Consider the following 15,867-nt stretch of genomic DNA (forward strand, 5'->3'; position numbering starts at 1 on the left):
CTGAACTTTTGTTTGTTTTTATTTCCTGGTATCTTTGAATTTTAAAAATATATATTAAAAAAAAAACTAAAAATTGCATGTGGACAAACCAATAATCCAAGTTCAACCATCCAAAAGAACACATATATTACCAAATAAGTCCGTTCATACGATTGGGACATTCAAAGGAAGCATTTTGTTAATACCAATGTTGTATATATATATATATCCAAAACCTCAATTCACTTTTCCTCCTCTCTCACTTTCTGATTGGAGAGAAAGAAAGTAAGAGAAAACAATGATGGGCAACAAGTCTTCTTGTTGGTTTGTCTTCTTCTTCTTCTTCTTCATTTTTTCAAGCTTTGTAGCACAAAGCCATGGCAGGATCAGGAAGCAGACAGAGCTACTGAACCTTCTCCGAAAGGCCAAGATGCAAGGAAATTCAGGCATAGACACCAGCCTTTTTGAAGTGAATGAAATTGAATCTGAAGCTGAGAGTTATAAGATTCTTCCACAGAAGGGAATGAAGGAGAAAGATAGGATTGAGAGGTTGCCTGGACAACCACATGTTGGGTTCAGCCAGTATGGTGGGTATGTCACCATTGATGAATCCAAGGGTGAAGCTCTTTACTATTACTTTGTTGAAGCACCAACTTCTAAGGAGTATTTGCCTCTTCTTCTCTGGCTTAATGGTGGTATTTATCTATATTCAATTCTCAGTCTCATTCTTATTTTCTTTAACTTTTCTTTTGATATGAATTTTTGTTCTTGTTGTTCGTTGAATTGATGGTGTGTTTTTCTTCTATCGTGAGAGTTACATGAAGATTTATTACCTTTTGAGTCCAAGCTTTAATATTTTTTTTATTAGGATATATATTTTATAAACAACTTTTCTATTATTATATTTATTTTGAGATTTTCTTATAGCAATTTTTAAAAAATTACATAATTATCTAATTTTATATATGGAATATTATTATGTAAATATAAAAAGAAATTTTAATCCAACAAGTAAGGGGGTGGTTGGTTTTTTTAGTTTTTTATTAAAAATAATTTGACTTTAGATGATTTGTTTTTCTATTTTTTTTATGACTTATAATAAATTTTTGGTTGAATAGAAAAAAAAAAAATTTAATTTTTTCTAAATAAAAAAAGTAACATGATGATTTTTTTTTTTTTTACCTTTTAATGTTTAATAAAAATAAAATATTGTAAAAGCAAACAACCTAATAATACTTAACACTGTTTAGTTCTAATTTCTATTTAGAATAAATTACTATTTAGTTCTAATTTTTATTTAGAATGAAGTACAAAAAAACAAATACCACCTAAGCTTTTTGGAGTTAATTAGGGTTTGGAAAGAGGAGGTCCATTATTGCTAAATATCAAATATAACAATATTTGAATTTTTGAACCTATATATCGAAAATATTGATAGATATTTTGATTTGATAATGCTTACCAAATTTTTTAAGAAAATATTAAGTTACATTCTTTAATATATTTAGATTCATTTATTTTAAAAATTAAAAACTATTTTTATTAAATCATATTTTATTATATTTTAAATAAAAAATTAAATCGATTCACATAAAATATTTTATTTAAGATTTAATTTCTAAAATGTTGTTACAAATTTATGGTGACATTTTTTTTTTTTGCCATTAACATTAATTTATTTAAATAATTAAAATTATTAAAAATTATTTTAATAATTTATTTTATCAAATTAATTTTGATTTATAAAATTTTAGAACTTCATTAATTTTTTTTATATTTTATAAAATTTTGAATAAATTTATATTTTTAATATTTTTAAATAAAAATATTTAAAATTAAATAAAATTAAAAGGATAAATTTAAAAAAATTAAAGTGAAGTGATGATAATTTTTTAAAATAGGATTAATGAGATAAATATGAAAAATAACTAAAAATAAAGGATAATATAAAATAAAAAGGGTGATATAAATTTAAAATAAAAGATAAATTAGAAAAAAATAATTAAAAAATACAGATAAATTTTTTTTAAAAAAATGGGTTTTTGGAAAAAATCGCCAATTGCCCGTTCCCATGTATGCGTGCTCTCCGGTGGCTATATCGAAGGTCGTTGAAATTCCCCTTTTTTTGGGTGATTTTTTACCCAATCGAATAGTGTCTGATTTTATTTCAACCGCCACCGTAACCATTTTTTCACGATTTTTTCTGGTTTTTATTTATTTTTATTTTTTATTTATTCTGGGTGTAATTAGGGTCCTTTTTGGACTTGTTTCACACTGCATGTGCTTGTCAATCATATAAGAAGGCAAGTAAATTATTGATTTCTACTTCCTCATCATGTGATTTTCATGAGTCATACATGTACCTCAATTTTAAGCCTTATATGACTTTAGATGATCCCATGAATTGAATGTGTGGTGCTAGTTATTTTAGCATGTTACCCATAATGATGACTAAAAGCGCGTTTGATAATGATTTTAGAAAATGTTTCTAATATTTTTTATATTTAAAAAATAAAATTTTTAAATGTTAAAAGGAGTAGAAATATTTTCTAAAATTACTATTAATTGCATTTTAAGAGTCCGTTTGATAGTAATTCTAAGAAATATTTTTCATTTTTTTAACATTTGAAATATAAAAAATTTTATGTGTTAAAAATACTAAAATCACTATCAAAGTTGAGTGACATGGGTGGATGGAAGATTCATGTTTGATACTTGCTCTTAAGAATCATGATGATGCTTGAAGCAATGATATGGTGAGTCATAACTATGAGAATGAATGGTCTTTAGTGTTCATATTGTGTTGAAGAGGTAATTAATAATGTTTGATCTGATATGATTGAGTTGGTTCGAGGCATAATGGGACCTTCACGGATGTTTTATGCTGGTCTTGACAAGATCTAATGTAGCTCTCTCCAACTGTTCTTTGCAAGTGACAACTCAACATTGCATGGTTCATTTGCTAGCATGATCATAGAGTTAATAATTGAGTGATAAGAGAGATGCATGACGATTTCGTGCCCACCATATGGGAGAGGGAAATGTTAGAACTTGGATTGTGTGATTAACCCAATGGGGTGCCTCTAATAGGCTTGATCCGATATTCTTTGAGTATTCTAATTAGGGTGGAACGTTAGCAAGCATCTAACCTTCTAATATATTTTGGACTATCTATTTCAATTGATCTTATTGTCATCCTCATAGGGGATGAAGAGTATGAAAAACATGTTGCACTATGAGAAAAAAAAAATTCTCACACTGATTCTATAAGAAGGCTTGTTGAATTATGGAAACATTATGACTACCCAGTACGTCGTAATCACAATTAGTAATAATCACACAACATTTCATACTTGGAATACCACAAAGCTATTTCACAAGATCCCGAGAAACTAACTAGAAGTAATATACTATACTTTACATATACATACAAAACATATGCCCCTTTAATTTGTCTATGCAAATTTATAAAGAAGCAGAAAAATAAGTTAAATAAATTTAAAGTGATATATAAAAATTATTTATTAATTTTAAATTTATTTTTATTTTCCTTTACTCTTTTTTTTTTAAATTTTTTTTTCTTGTATTTTTTCTCAAATTTTATGGGAACAAACATAGCCCAAATATATGGATCACATGTTTCCTCAGGACCTGGATGTTCTTCTCTGGGCGCTGGAGCAATGGCCGAGCTCGGACCATTTCGGGTCCATAGTGATGGCAAAACTTTGTACAGAAATAGATTTGCATGGAACAAGGGTACAATTTTTTCTTCTTCACATCCAAATGTTTTATTTCTCAAAGATTCTGTGTCTTTTAATTAATTAATTTATTTTTATTTCTTTGATTTCAGCTGCAAATGTGTTGTTCTTGGAGACACCCAGTGGAGTAGGGTTCTCATACTCAAACATATCATACAATTATCGCGGAGACCGAAAAACAGCCGGTGCAAACTATGCCTTTCTAGTGAATTGGCTGGAGAGATTTCCTGAGTACAAGAAGAGGGATTTCTACATTGCTGGTGAAAGCTATGCCGGGCATTTTGTTCCTCAGCTTGCCCATGTTATTCTTCATCATAACAAGAAGGCTAATAGAACCATTATCAACCTCAAAGGGATCACTGTAAGCATATATATTTCTAATTCTCCTCATTTATGAACACATAAACACACACACACACCAATGATGGGAGATAATCTCGGACAAATAATTGAAGTTCAATGTCCATACTTTCTTTTTCCAAAATGGAGAAGTAATTGCATCCTAGATTCAAAACTCAATATGCACCCATGATAGGAGATAATCTCATGTAAGAGTCAATGTCCATGCTTTCCTTTTCCAAAATGGAGGAGTAATTGCATCTTAAATTCAAAACGCAATACACACCAATGATAGGAGATAATCTTAGGCAAGAGTCAATGTCTATGCTTTTTCCTTTTCCTAAATGGAGGAGTAATCGCATCTTCAATACATACTAATGATAGGAGATAATCTCAGGCAAAAGTCAATGTCCCTGCTTTCTTTTTCCAAAATGGAGAAGTAATTGCGTCTTAGATCCAAAGCTCAATACACACCAATGATAGGAGATAATCTCAAGCAGGTAATTGAAGTGTGAAGCCAATGTCCATACTTTCTTTTTCCAAAATGAAGAAGTAATTATGTCTTAGATTCAAAACTCAATACAGGCCAATTATAGGAGATAATCTCAGGTAAATAATTGAAGTGTAGAGTCAATGTCTCTGCTTTCTTTTTTCAAAATGAAGAAGTAATTGCACCTTAGACTCAAAAACTTAATGTGAGTTTGTCTTTTCTTCTTATCAAAATGAAGATATGTGCAATCCACGCTTCATCACAAAAGAACTATTATGCATATGGTTTAGGCACCTTATCTTAAATCTAAGGTGTTATTTGTTTTTTTTTTTTTTTTTTTTTGTTGAAAATAATTTACTTTTAAATTCTAAATAATTTATTTTTTATTTTTTGATGACTTTTAACTTATTTCTTAATTTTTCTGGTTGAATAGAACAAATTAAAATATTTAGTTTTTTCTTAATGGTAAAAATGAATTTCCATGATAAAAGTGAATTTGTTGGTTTTTTTATTTTATTTCTTAATATTTAATAGAAATAATATGTTAAAAAAAAAAAAACAACTTAATACTTAACACTATTTAGTTTTAAGCTTTATTTAGAATTAAATAAACAACACAAACACAACCTAAATTAATAGACTTTAAATGAATTTAAACTTCTAATACAATTTATTGTTATTAAGTATTGAATTTTTACTTTAAGTCAATAATTAAAATAAATTTTCAAAAATGAATTTGATTTATTTTAATAAAAAATTAAATTTGTATGTTATAGAAATTAAATGTTTAAAAAGATAAAAGAAAAAAAATTGACTTTTTAAAAAAAAATGTAAAAATTTTCACTGTTTTTCTATTAAGACCTGATTATCTTAAAGAAGAAACAAATTAAAAATAGAAACAATTTTAAAAATGTTTAAATCTTAAAACTAGATGTATGATCAAGACTTAAGTAGGGAAAAAAAGAAAGGACCTTAATAATTGATACTTTCTTATAAGCATTGGGTGATTAATAATATATCGACCCAAGCTATCTCTCCCAACGGGCAAATTATTTTTCATTTCATGCTTTCTTTTTTCAAAATGAAGAAGTAATTGCACCTTAGACTCAAAAACTTAATGTGAGTTTGTCTTTTCTTCTTATCAAAATGAAGATATGTGCAATCCACGCTTCATCACAAAAGAACTATTATGCATATGGTTTAGGCACCTTATCTTAAATCTAAGGTGTTATTTGTTTTTTTTTTTTTTTTTTTTGTTGAAAATAATTTACTTTTAAATTCTAAATAATTTATTTTTTATTTTTTGATGACTTATAACTTATTTCTTAATTTTTCTGGTTGAATAGAACAAATTAAAATATTTAGTTTTTTCTTAATGGTAAAAATGAATTTCCATGATAAAAGTGAACTTGTTGGTTTTTTTATTTTATTTCTTAATATTTAATAGAAATAATATATTAAAAAAAAAAACAACTTAATACTTAACACTATTTAGTTTTAAGCTTTATTTAGAATTAAATAAACAACACAAACACAACCTAAATTAATAGACTTTAAATGAATTTAAACTTCTAATACAATTTATTGCTATTAAGTATTAAATTATTTACTTTTAAGTCAAGAATTAAAATAAATTTTCAAAAACGAATTTGATTTTTTTTTTTAATAAAAAAATTAAGTTTGTATGTTATAGAAATTAAATGTTTAAAAAGTGAATTACGTAGCTAAACTGAACATGTTGGTTTCTTGAACTATTAATTTAGGTGGTGTTTTTTTTTATTTAATTTTAAATAAAACTTAAAACTAAATAGTGTTTAATATAGTTAAGTATTAAGTTATATATATATATATATATATATATATAAACAACTTAATACTTAACTATATTAAACACTATTTAGTTTTAAGTTTTATTTAAAATTAAATATAAAAAAAACACCGCCTAAATTAACAGTTCTCAAATAAGCTTACATTTTTAATAACATTTAATGTTATTAAGTATTGAATTTTTACTTTAAGTCAATAATTAAAATAAATTTTCAAAAATGAATTTGATTTATTTTAATAAAAAATTAAATTTGTATGTTATAGAAATTAAATGTTTAAAAAGATAAAAGAAAAAAAATTGACTTTTTAAAAAAAAATGTAAAAATTTTCACTGTTTTTCTATTAAGATCTGATTATCTTAAAGAAGTAACAAATTAAAAATAGAAACAATTTTAAAAATGTTTAAATCTTAAAACTAGATGTATGATAAAGACTTAAGTAGGGAAAAAAAGAAAGGACCTTAATAATTGATACTTTCTTATAAGCATTGGGTGATTAATAATATATCGACCCAAGCAATCTCTCCCAACGGGCAAATTATTTTTCATTTCATTTATTCGTCTCTGAGGGTTCTAAATTATTTATCTTAAAAACTACTTAGCAAAGGATGAATACGTATATCATTTGCCTTGGAAAGTTCTACGATGTTGATCTTTGAAGCTATGTAGCATGGGGTGACTAGCTGGTCGAACTAAGGTTGATTTAATTCACAACCAAGGAACATGCAATATATGTGAAAACTATTTATAGAACTCTTTTTCGAGATTACTAAAAATATAAAACCACCTACTTAGTTGGGCACAGAGTAAATTTATTAACTTTGAAAAGTAAATTCACATATTTACATGAACCAAAAGCCACTCTTTCTAAGGACTTTGATGGTGTTTGTTTTTCTATGGATTTTAGATTATTTGTTTCTAATTTTTTTTTCTCTAAATACAAAAAGGAACATATTAGGTTTTCTTTACTTCATAATGCTTAATAAAAAATATTAAAAAAAAAACAACTTAATTCTTAATATTATTAAACACTATTTAGTTTTAAGCTATATTTAAAATTAAGTCAAAAAAACAAACATTACCTTACTTTTATTAACTCCTATACTCAACTTTCATTCCTCTTGCTACAAGCTCCTAAACACTTCAACTTCTTGCTGACATGATACGATTACGACTAATCACTCTCAAGATTGAAAATTTAAAAGAATTAGGGCTATTTGATAGAGTAATAGTAGTGTAAATCAATAAGTTAATCATCAAATAATAAATGAAAAAAAAACATATATACATAGGCAAACCTTGAAAGGTTGGGCAGCGCTAGGAAGTCACTAAAAGAAAGGGTGAAATTATTATTTATTAAAATCATTAAAAAAAAAAAGAAAGAAAAAATGTTTCAATTACTCCTTATGATCGCTTACCTATACTTCTTTAGGCGCTTGAACACTATGCCCTTTTTTCTCCTTGTTTTGGATGCAACTTTCTTTTGAATTTTCTGCTACTTTATTGAAGCTTTTAATGTTATATTCACTTTCTTTATTAGTGAACCATAATGTCCTAATTACATACTTATCATTTTTCTAAATAATTTTCTACAACTAGACTTTGAAGGACATATAGCTAGGGGTAGAGATTCAAATTGGTGAGTTATGTTTGTGTCATGTCAAAATCTAGATATTTTACTACATAGTTCAACCCAAACCCAATATAAATAATAATCATGTCAAAAATATAAATTCAAATACTATTTAATTATCAGATAAATAACATATTGTGTAACCTATTTAATTCATTTAATAATCAGATCCTCTCATTTAATAATCGAGTTGAATTAGATCTCTTGCTTTACAACTATATGATTGATATCTCAACCAAACATATTTATAATTTAGTTGACCTATTTAATTAAAAACAAATTTAAATGAGATAAATTGTTTAAAAATATAATTAGATTAATAGTAAGGTTATTAAATAGGTCAATTCGGGTCAAATTCATGTCATACAAATTGATCTATAAATTACCTATTTATTAAACGGGTCATTCAGGTTGATATGAATTTGATCTAAACTCATTTACATTCAACCAAAACTCGTGAAAAACATGTTGAGTTTGTATTACATTATAGAATCGTATTAAATTTTGTCATCCCTATATATAAATCTATGGAAACACTTAGAATTGGACTAGTACTTTTATAGAACAAATTTTATTTTGATAAATGGTAATGCTCTTATGGAAAATGCAGATTGGAAATGCAGCAATCCATGATGAAACCGATTGGCTTGGAATGTACCAATACTTTGGGAGTCATGCTCTTGTTTCACCAAGAACTACACGCCAAATAGAGAAACACTGTGATTTCTCACCCGGAGTCACCAACCAGAACAAGGAGTGCAATGCCGCTTTTGAGGAAGTCGATCCTAATATTGCTAATATCGGTATCTACAACATTTACGGTCCAGTATGTCTCGATACAAATCTCACAGCCAAGCCCAAAAAAGTTACAGTGAGTTTATACACACTTCAAACTTTATATATAAATACATTAAGGGAGTGAACTTAGCTTAATGGTACTTGTGAAATACTACTTGCTGCAGCCATTGCAATTTGATCCATGCAGTTATGATTACGTGCATGCCTATCTAAATAGGCCTGATGTTCAAGAGGCCTTCCATGCTAATGTGACCAAGCTCAAGTATGACTGGGAAATTTGCAATAATGTTGTCTATAATTGGACAGATAGCGCCTGGTCTATCATTACCCTTCTCCACGAGTTCATGGAAAATGGGCTTCGTGTATGGGTATATAGGTAAATTCATCACCTCGGGAATACGATTTACGTTGTTGGTCCAGTAATGCTCATTTGGATACACATTCTATTTTCTGTTTGTAAAATCGGAAAATATAAAAAAATTTATATAAGATATATAAAAACTCTTAAAAGTTTGTAAAGAAAAAGAAATGATTTTAAAAGTTGTTTAAGAAATTGAGATATCATACCATGTTGCTGAGTGCCACTTAATAGATTTTGTGATCTTTATGACTTGCAGTGGAGATGTTGATGGAAGAGTACCAGTGACATCAACATTGGCTTCTCTTGCTAAGATGAGGCTCACTGTAAAGACTCCATGGCACCCTTGGTTCCTTCATGGGGAGGTATTCTTTCCCCCTTTTTGTCTTCATCCACCAATGTTTTTATTGTCTCTCTCTTTCTTGTGCTTGTCTTTTGAACCATTGTAGACTCCAAAATCATCATACCATCCACCAAAAACCATAAAAGAAGGAACAAAGTTCACCAACAGAAGAAAGCTAGCTTCTGATATAGCATTGGCTTAGAAAAGAGCCAACGCTTGTTCCTTCTGGTCCAACCAATGTTTTTGAGAAGATAAATTAAGGGTTCATTTGCATACAAAAAATCTCACAATGTACAGTTTCAAAGTGCCAGTAAAACTAGGACCCTTGATTCTTTAGGTAATTTGTTCATAACCCAGGACTTTAAACCTCTCAAATCTGCAGAGAGCTGCATTCAAATATCCATTCAATTCCCACAACTGGATGACATATGGACATTGTAAATTCTACCAAATTAATAGTATTTTTGTACTAATTGTAAAAGAATGAAACATTATGACATTAAATTCCAAAAGCTTAACATTATTTTCCTTTTTTGTGTCACAGGTTGGTGGGTATACAGAAGTGTACAAGGGAGATCTAACATTCGCGACAGTAAGAGGAGCAGGGCACCAAGTGCCAAGTTTCCAGCCAAGGAGAGCTCTTTCATTTATCATTCACTTCCTTGCTGGCACACCTCTCCCCAATTGACTGGCTTCCTCAAGTCTTTCTCTATGGAGAAGTGAATAATGAGTGAAAGGATGCTAGTCATCTTCTTTCTCCTCAAAGCACCATTGTTTTATAAGTAGAAAATCCTGGATTTCTAGTCTTGGTAGAGTGACACATAGCCCTTCCTTTGACAAGTCTCAGTAGAGGTGAGTTTCTGGAGACCCACTATAAGAATTCAAGATCCCCTGTCTTCAAATCCTAAATAAGTGGAGCTTTCTGTTTTCAGACCTTAAAATGATGAAATTTCAGAAAACTATATTTTCACGTATAAATAAAAATGATTTAGTTGAAAAGAAGAAACTGACACTGCCATCTTATTAGCAATTCAAATGGATGACTAAGATAGTTTTTGTTTTTTTGGCTTAATTCTAAATAAAATTTATTTTTAACTTAATACTAAATAATTTTTAATAATATTAAGTATTAAGTTGTTTATTTTTTTAATATTTTATTTCTATTAAGTATTAAGCTGTTTGTTTTTTATATACTAAAAATCAATATCTTAATATTTTAATATATTAAAAAAATATAATTTAACGTATTTCTAAAAAGTTCAAAATAATAAAATTATTATAATAAATAATTTATCATTATCATTCTTACAAAAAATATTTAATATATTTATTTTTTATATAATTAAAATAAAATATTTAAACTTAATAATATGAACACAAATTTAAATAATTAAAAACAAATTAAACAAATTTAAATAATAAATAATGGGTTTTACGCGGGTGAGTTTTAATGTGGTGAGATGTTGCCTTCTTCTGTGGCTGCGACGAACACTCTATCACCGCCGCACTGCCACCCAATCTCGAGACTGCCTTCCTCACACCAAACGCTGCCGTTGTAGAACAATGGTCGGGTTGAAAATTGTATTTGGGGAGGCTTCAAAAACTGGTTTTTTCTATTCGGCCAAAAATTTTAAAAATTCAGTAATAAGTTATTAAAAATTAAAAAAAAAAACAACTTAAATTCTAAAAGCAAATTGCTTTCAGCAAAAAGTCAAAAAAACAAACGCCACCTAATTGTTAATGACTACCAGTCAGCAAATACAGTGTGTGCACGTCAATGGTTTTGAGAAAGTCATGAAATTCTTTCCTGCTGTGGTAGCTACATTTTCAATCTTCCCAAACCAATCTGAATTCTCCTCAAATTACACGACTTTGGTAAGACCCCAGCCTTGAAGGAGGCTTCCATAGCATCAAAAATTGATTCCTTCAATCATCATCAAAGAAAGAAAAGAAATAAAGTCTCGTGAGTTAGTAACTAAGAGAATAAATTCTATCTGAAACATGACATACAAATGACATAGCTTTTAAACACATCTCACCTTAATTCAAAACATGGAACTGCATTTGGTTCTACTGACATGAGTTTGATCACTGTGATGTTCATGATACGATTCCGCAATCTCAAACATATAAAAGGACATAAATTAAGAAGGGAAAGAGCTTGTATGTGATTTCAATTTATGTTGCTATTTTAAATTGAATTTGGAAATAAGCAACCACTGATGCTTACATAGAATTGTGAGAGACAGCAACAAGAGGAACAAAGTTGGAAGAGAAAATTCCTGCAAAATTGCTGTCAAAAGGTACCTCTTGGTCAATTAAGAGTGAAGATCTAGCAGGAATTGTGAAGTAATTTGAATTATTGATAAAAAAAAAAAAAAGTATTTGTTTTGAGAAGGGATGGTGTGAAAAGTGAACATGTATACAGACAGACCTTGACAAGGGAATGGAAGGTTTTGACAGAGCACATAAGCAAATCTCAACTTGTAGGCATTGGCCCATCAAGCCATCTGAACTTTAACAAAGAAAATCAAGGTCAGAGTTGTAGGATGCCAAAGCAGGGACTCATCACCTGAAAAGGAAACCACATTGGGATATTGATTGCAAGTGCGGAATGCTGCAGGAGAGATCAAGATGTGGAGGCTCCACTCTGATCGAGGCACCCTGAGGTTCTTGCAATATTCAATCTGTAATGATTTTAGGAAAGCCCTGGTAAACAGTGAAGTGGTGCAACTTTGGGATGGATGTGGTGATTCACAGCTGAGAGAAGGGCTTGAGAGCGGAGGGAAATTTCCATCCAAAAGGAACTGAGAATGAGCTTTCCTCTATCAACCTGTGTGCCAATGTTTAAAGGGCACTCAGGTTTCTGTTATGATTCTTTCTCTTTCCTTTTCCAACACATAATGCAAAAAAATTCAAATAGAATAAAGTGGAAGTGGCCTTCTGCATATAACCATAAAATTGAAGATGTCTAATAAGAAAATATTTCAAGAGAAAAATTCAAGGTGCCTAAGAAGTGTTTTAAAATATGAATAGGCGCACCATAGTAATGATGCGAGAGAAGGAAGTAAATCTCTGCAGACTAAGGAGAATCTATTCTGAGCTTGGAACTCATTCTAATTCAGCAGTACACTTCCATTCGAGGGATATATGAGCAACTATGAATGGGCTGATCCACATTTGGGGACTCAGGATTTCAGTTGCAGCTTCTTTCCTGTCATTCCTTCACATTAGAGTGGAATTTCCATTTACACTAAAAGTGAAAATGACACAGAGCAGATGAAGAAGAGCTGTGAGTTGTAAATGGGAAGGTGTACCTGAAGCAGGGAAAGCAGCATTCCACATGAATTGATATAGTGGAATGCATGAATCAATAAAATATCTCAATGCGGGGGATGTGGGCAATCCTGGCCCAATCTTCTCCTTTCTCCTTCAAGCATCTTTTTCTTAGAATAGGACATTTCTTGATCTCGAGCCTTGAAAGTGTTGCAGGCAGTCCCTCATCTGGCAGAAAGGAACGGAGCTCGGGACAATCTGAGATCAATAGCTCTTTAAGAGAGTTGAGGTTTTGGAGACCCAGGAATGCCAGATATTCCAGGTTCTGGAGTTCATTAACGGAAAGCCAGGTTAGACTCCTCGGAAGAGGTAGGCAGTCATTTTCTCGAAAGGAAACCACATCTGGACATGCACCAGAAATTCGGAATGCTTTAAGAGAGGTAAGCCTATGCAAACCCCAGTCAGATAGGTGGGTCTGGAGATTCTGGCAATATTCAATCCGAAGTGATGTTAGATTGGGGGCCAAACCTCCTTCTGGCAGGGACACGAGGCTTGGACAGTAACGAACGTACAGAGTTTGAAGAGATGTGAGATTTTGCATTTGAGGAGGCAGGGACTTAAGATTCTCGCAGTTTTCAATCCAGAGCTCTTTGAGGTTGGCGTTGGGCAAGCCATTTAGTGGAAAAAACTCGAGTCCAGGGCAATCAAGTATCTCCAGTTTAATGAGATGCGTGAGGCTGTCGAGGCACCCATCTAGTGTTGTAAGATTTGGATAATTCCACATCTTCAAACATTCAAGTTCTGCATTATTGCACAACATCTGCCCTGAAATTGGCTCTAAAAGTTCGCAGTTCCAAATCTCAAGTTGCTTAAGAGAGGGGGGAAAGTTGCCCGGTGGGATGGTTTTGAGAGATGGACATCTATTTTTCTTCAGGACTTCGAGATGCGAAATGCTTCTGGTGCCGCTGCCGCTGCCACTGCCGCTGCCACTGCTACTAGCTTGCATTATTGTATCCCGTAGAGCCTTTAAATTTGTACAAACTCCTATCTCCAGTTGAAGTGTGCTGGGTAACTCATCTGGAAAACAAACCAGAGATGGACAATTCCACACGTGCAACCTTTCCAGGAAATGCAAATTGCCGTTGTATCTTCCATGTGGTAGCAGCTTCAGACCCTCACAATCATTTAGCACAAGAACTCTTAACGTGGGCGGCAAACCCGTTTCTGGAAATGACACGAGATTTGGGCAGTGGCCAATTCTCAGCTCTTTAAGAGATTTGAGGCGCTTAAATCCCTTTGGCAGCTCTTCCAGGCTGGCACAATTGTATGTTTCCCAATATTCAAGTTCCAAAGGGAGCCATTCACCTATCCTTGCAAGCTCTGGAATTGCCTCAATTTGTAACTTGGTGAGTGCGTTGAGTGAGTGGAGGTCAACGTGAAGCCCTCTCCTCAACCCCATAATATCAGTTACATTTAATTCACGAAGGAAAGGAAACTCGAAACGTAGGAGTGTGTGTGGGCATTCACGAACATCAAGCTTTACAATGGAAGGAAGGCAAGGATGAATTAATTCACAGTGTAACAAGGGGCATTGCGATATCTTCAGTTCAACAAGGCTAGGAAATAGTGTTTGAACTTCTGCATCACTATTGCTAAGAGGAAACCAAAATTCCCAATTTGGCATATTCCCAAATGTTAGAGATTCCAAGGATGGAAAAGGCTTCCCCATAAAACGCATCATCCACTCTTCCTACTTTATACATGCTTGAGATGTGTAAGACTTTAAGTGAGGTTAGTCGCCCACGAGGTGGTAATGTTCTGCGATTTCAGCAATCACTGAGACTTAGTTGCACCATTGATGAAAATGAGGGATCTCCTATCCAAGAAGGGAATTTGAATCCCCAGTACCATTGAACGGTGAGCTTTTTCAGATTTTGATGAGGTTCCAGCATCTCAGTTAATGTTTCATTTTGTGCATCCACATAACCCAATTCCACTGTTAAGTCCTCAATCTTGTGTCTATTCTTTAAATTTGCATCCATCACCTCTTTCATATTCACCATATTCTGCAACCCCAAAATGGACAGCTTCCCTAGAAGTTGAGACAAATTCCCCAAATCCCGTATTCTCAACCCACTGCCTTTACTAACAATAAACTTTGACAATGTAAGGATCCTAGTTTACATATTTGGGAAGGCATCTCCTGTAACTCATCAGTATAACTTGAAAAGACTCTTGCATCCACGTAATATTAATGTTTGTAAATTATAAAGATAGCAAACTGATTCAGGTAGCCATTTAATTAATGTGTATGAAAAATTAAGATACCTTAAATGCTTCAAATCACCAAGCGAATTTGGTAGCTCAGATATCCGATGACCACTCAAAGATAGCACCCATAAGCATCTCATTTTCATTAAAAGATCATGCAACACCTTAGTGGATATTTAGCAACCCGAATTCATATCCGATGCATGAATTGGTAATGCAAGAAATGTTCCCAAATACCTAGCTTTACGAACGGGTTCAAAATTTTCAAAGATTTCATACATACGGGTGAATGATGAATGACGAACCTTTTCAGAAATGGCATGCCTCAAATTTTTCTCAGGCTGATCCTCTGAGTGGAAGCATATTTCAGCAGCAACAGATTGAGCCAAGTCATTGAGGAGATCATGCATGGTGAACTTTGATACATTGCTACTTGATGGCTGGAAAAGTGATCTTGATAACAACTCACAAAAGTATTCACAACCTAAATCTTCCATTTGCTTATTTCCAGTAGGTTGTTCTGCCATCCATATAAGGAGCAACTCATCCTTATCAAATTCATAACCCTTGGGAAATAATGACCAATAACTGAAACACTGCTTCAAGTGGGGAGGAAGATGGTGATAGCCAAGCTTTAGAGCTGGAAGAATGTCACACTCCTTGTTTGGCAAATCCCAGATGTTGCTGCCTAATATCTCTGCCCATTCCTCGCAATTTGATTTAGTGCGCAACAGACCCCCTAGGGCCTTTGCTGCCAAAGGCAAACCTTTACACTTTCTTACAATTTTCTCACCAA

General features: G+C 31.6%; 2 protein-coding genes across 2 annotated transcripts; one reads left to right on the forward strand and one right to left on the reverse strand.

Annotated features, from left to right (window-relative positions):
- The first annotated feature begins 243 nt into the window (after positions 1–243).
- LOC100243146 (serine carboxypeptidase-like 40) lies at positions 244–9,203 on the forward strand. Its single transcript, XM_059742008.1, has 5 exons — positions 244–674; positions 3,628–3,735; positions 3,830–4,098; positions 8,636–8,851; positions 8,988–9,203. The coding sequence occupies exons 1-5, from the start codon at positions 278–280 to the stop codon at positions 9,201–9,203; spliced, it is 1,206 nt and encodes a 401-aa protein (XP_059597991.1). The 5' UTR covers positions 244–277.
- A 3,246-nt stretch (positions 9,204–12,449) lies between these two features.
- LOC100241499 (putative disease resistance protein At3g14460) lies at positions 12,450–14,445 on the reverse strand. Its single transcript, XM_019224104.2, has 2 exons — positions 12,842–14,445; positions 12,450–12,738 (listed from the first exon to the last, which is right to left on the reverse strand). The coding sequence occupies exon 1, from the start codon at positions 14,257–14,259 to the stop codon at positions 12,895–12,897; it is 1,365 nt and encodes a 454-aa protein (XP_019079649.2). The 5' UTR covers positions 14,260–14,445; the 3' UTR covers positions 12,450–12,738; positions 12,842–12,894.
- Between the last annotated feature and the right edge of the window lie 1,422 nt (positions 14,446–15,867).

The sequence above is a fragment of the Vitis vinifera genome, chromosome 13 (assembly GCF_030704535.1).
Source record: "Vitis vinifera cultivar Pinot Noir 40024 chromosome 13, ASM3070453v1".
In the NCBI taxonomy this organism is placed as follows: Eukaryota; Viridiplantae; Streptophyta; class Magnoliopsida; order Vitales; family Vitaceae; genus Vitis; species Vitis vinifera.

Excerpts from the sequence above, each read along its gene's own strand:
- LOC100243146 (XM_059742008.1), top strand. The coding sequence starts at position 278 with ATGATGGGCAACAAGTCTTCTTGTTGGTTTGTCTTCTTCTTCTTCTTC. Across the intron at positions 675-3,627 it reads TCTTCTCTGGCTTAATGGTG|GACCTGGATGTTCTTCTCTG; the intron begins GTATTTATCTAT and ends ATGTTTCCTCAG. Across the intron at positions 8,852-8,987 it reads TCTACAACATTTACGGTCCA|CCATTGCAATTTGATCCATG; the intron begins GTATGTCTCGAT and ends TACTTGCTGCAG.
- LOC100241499 (XM_019224104.2), bottom strand. The coding sequence starts at position 14,259 with ATGGGGTTGAGGAGAGGGCTTCACGTTGACCTCCACTCACTCAACGCA.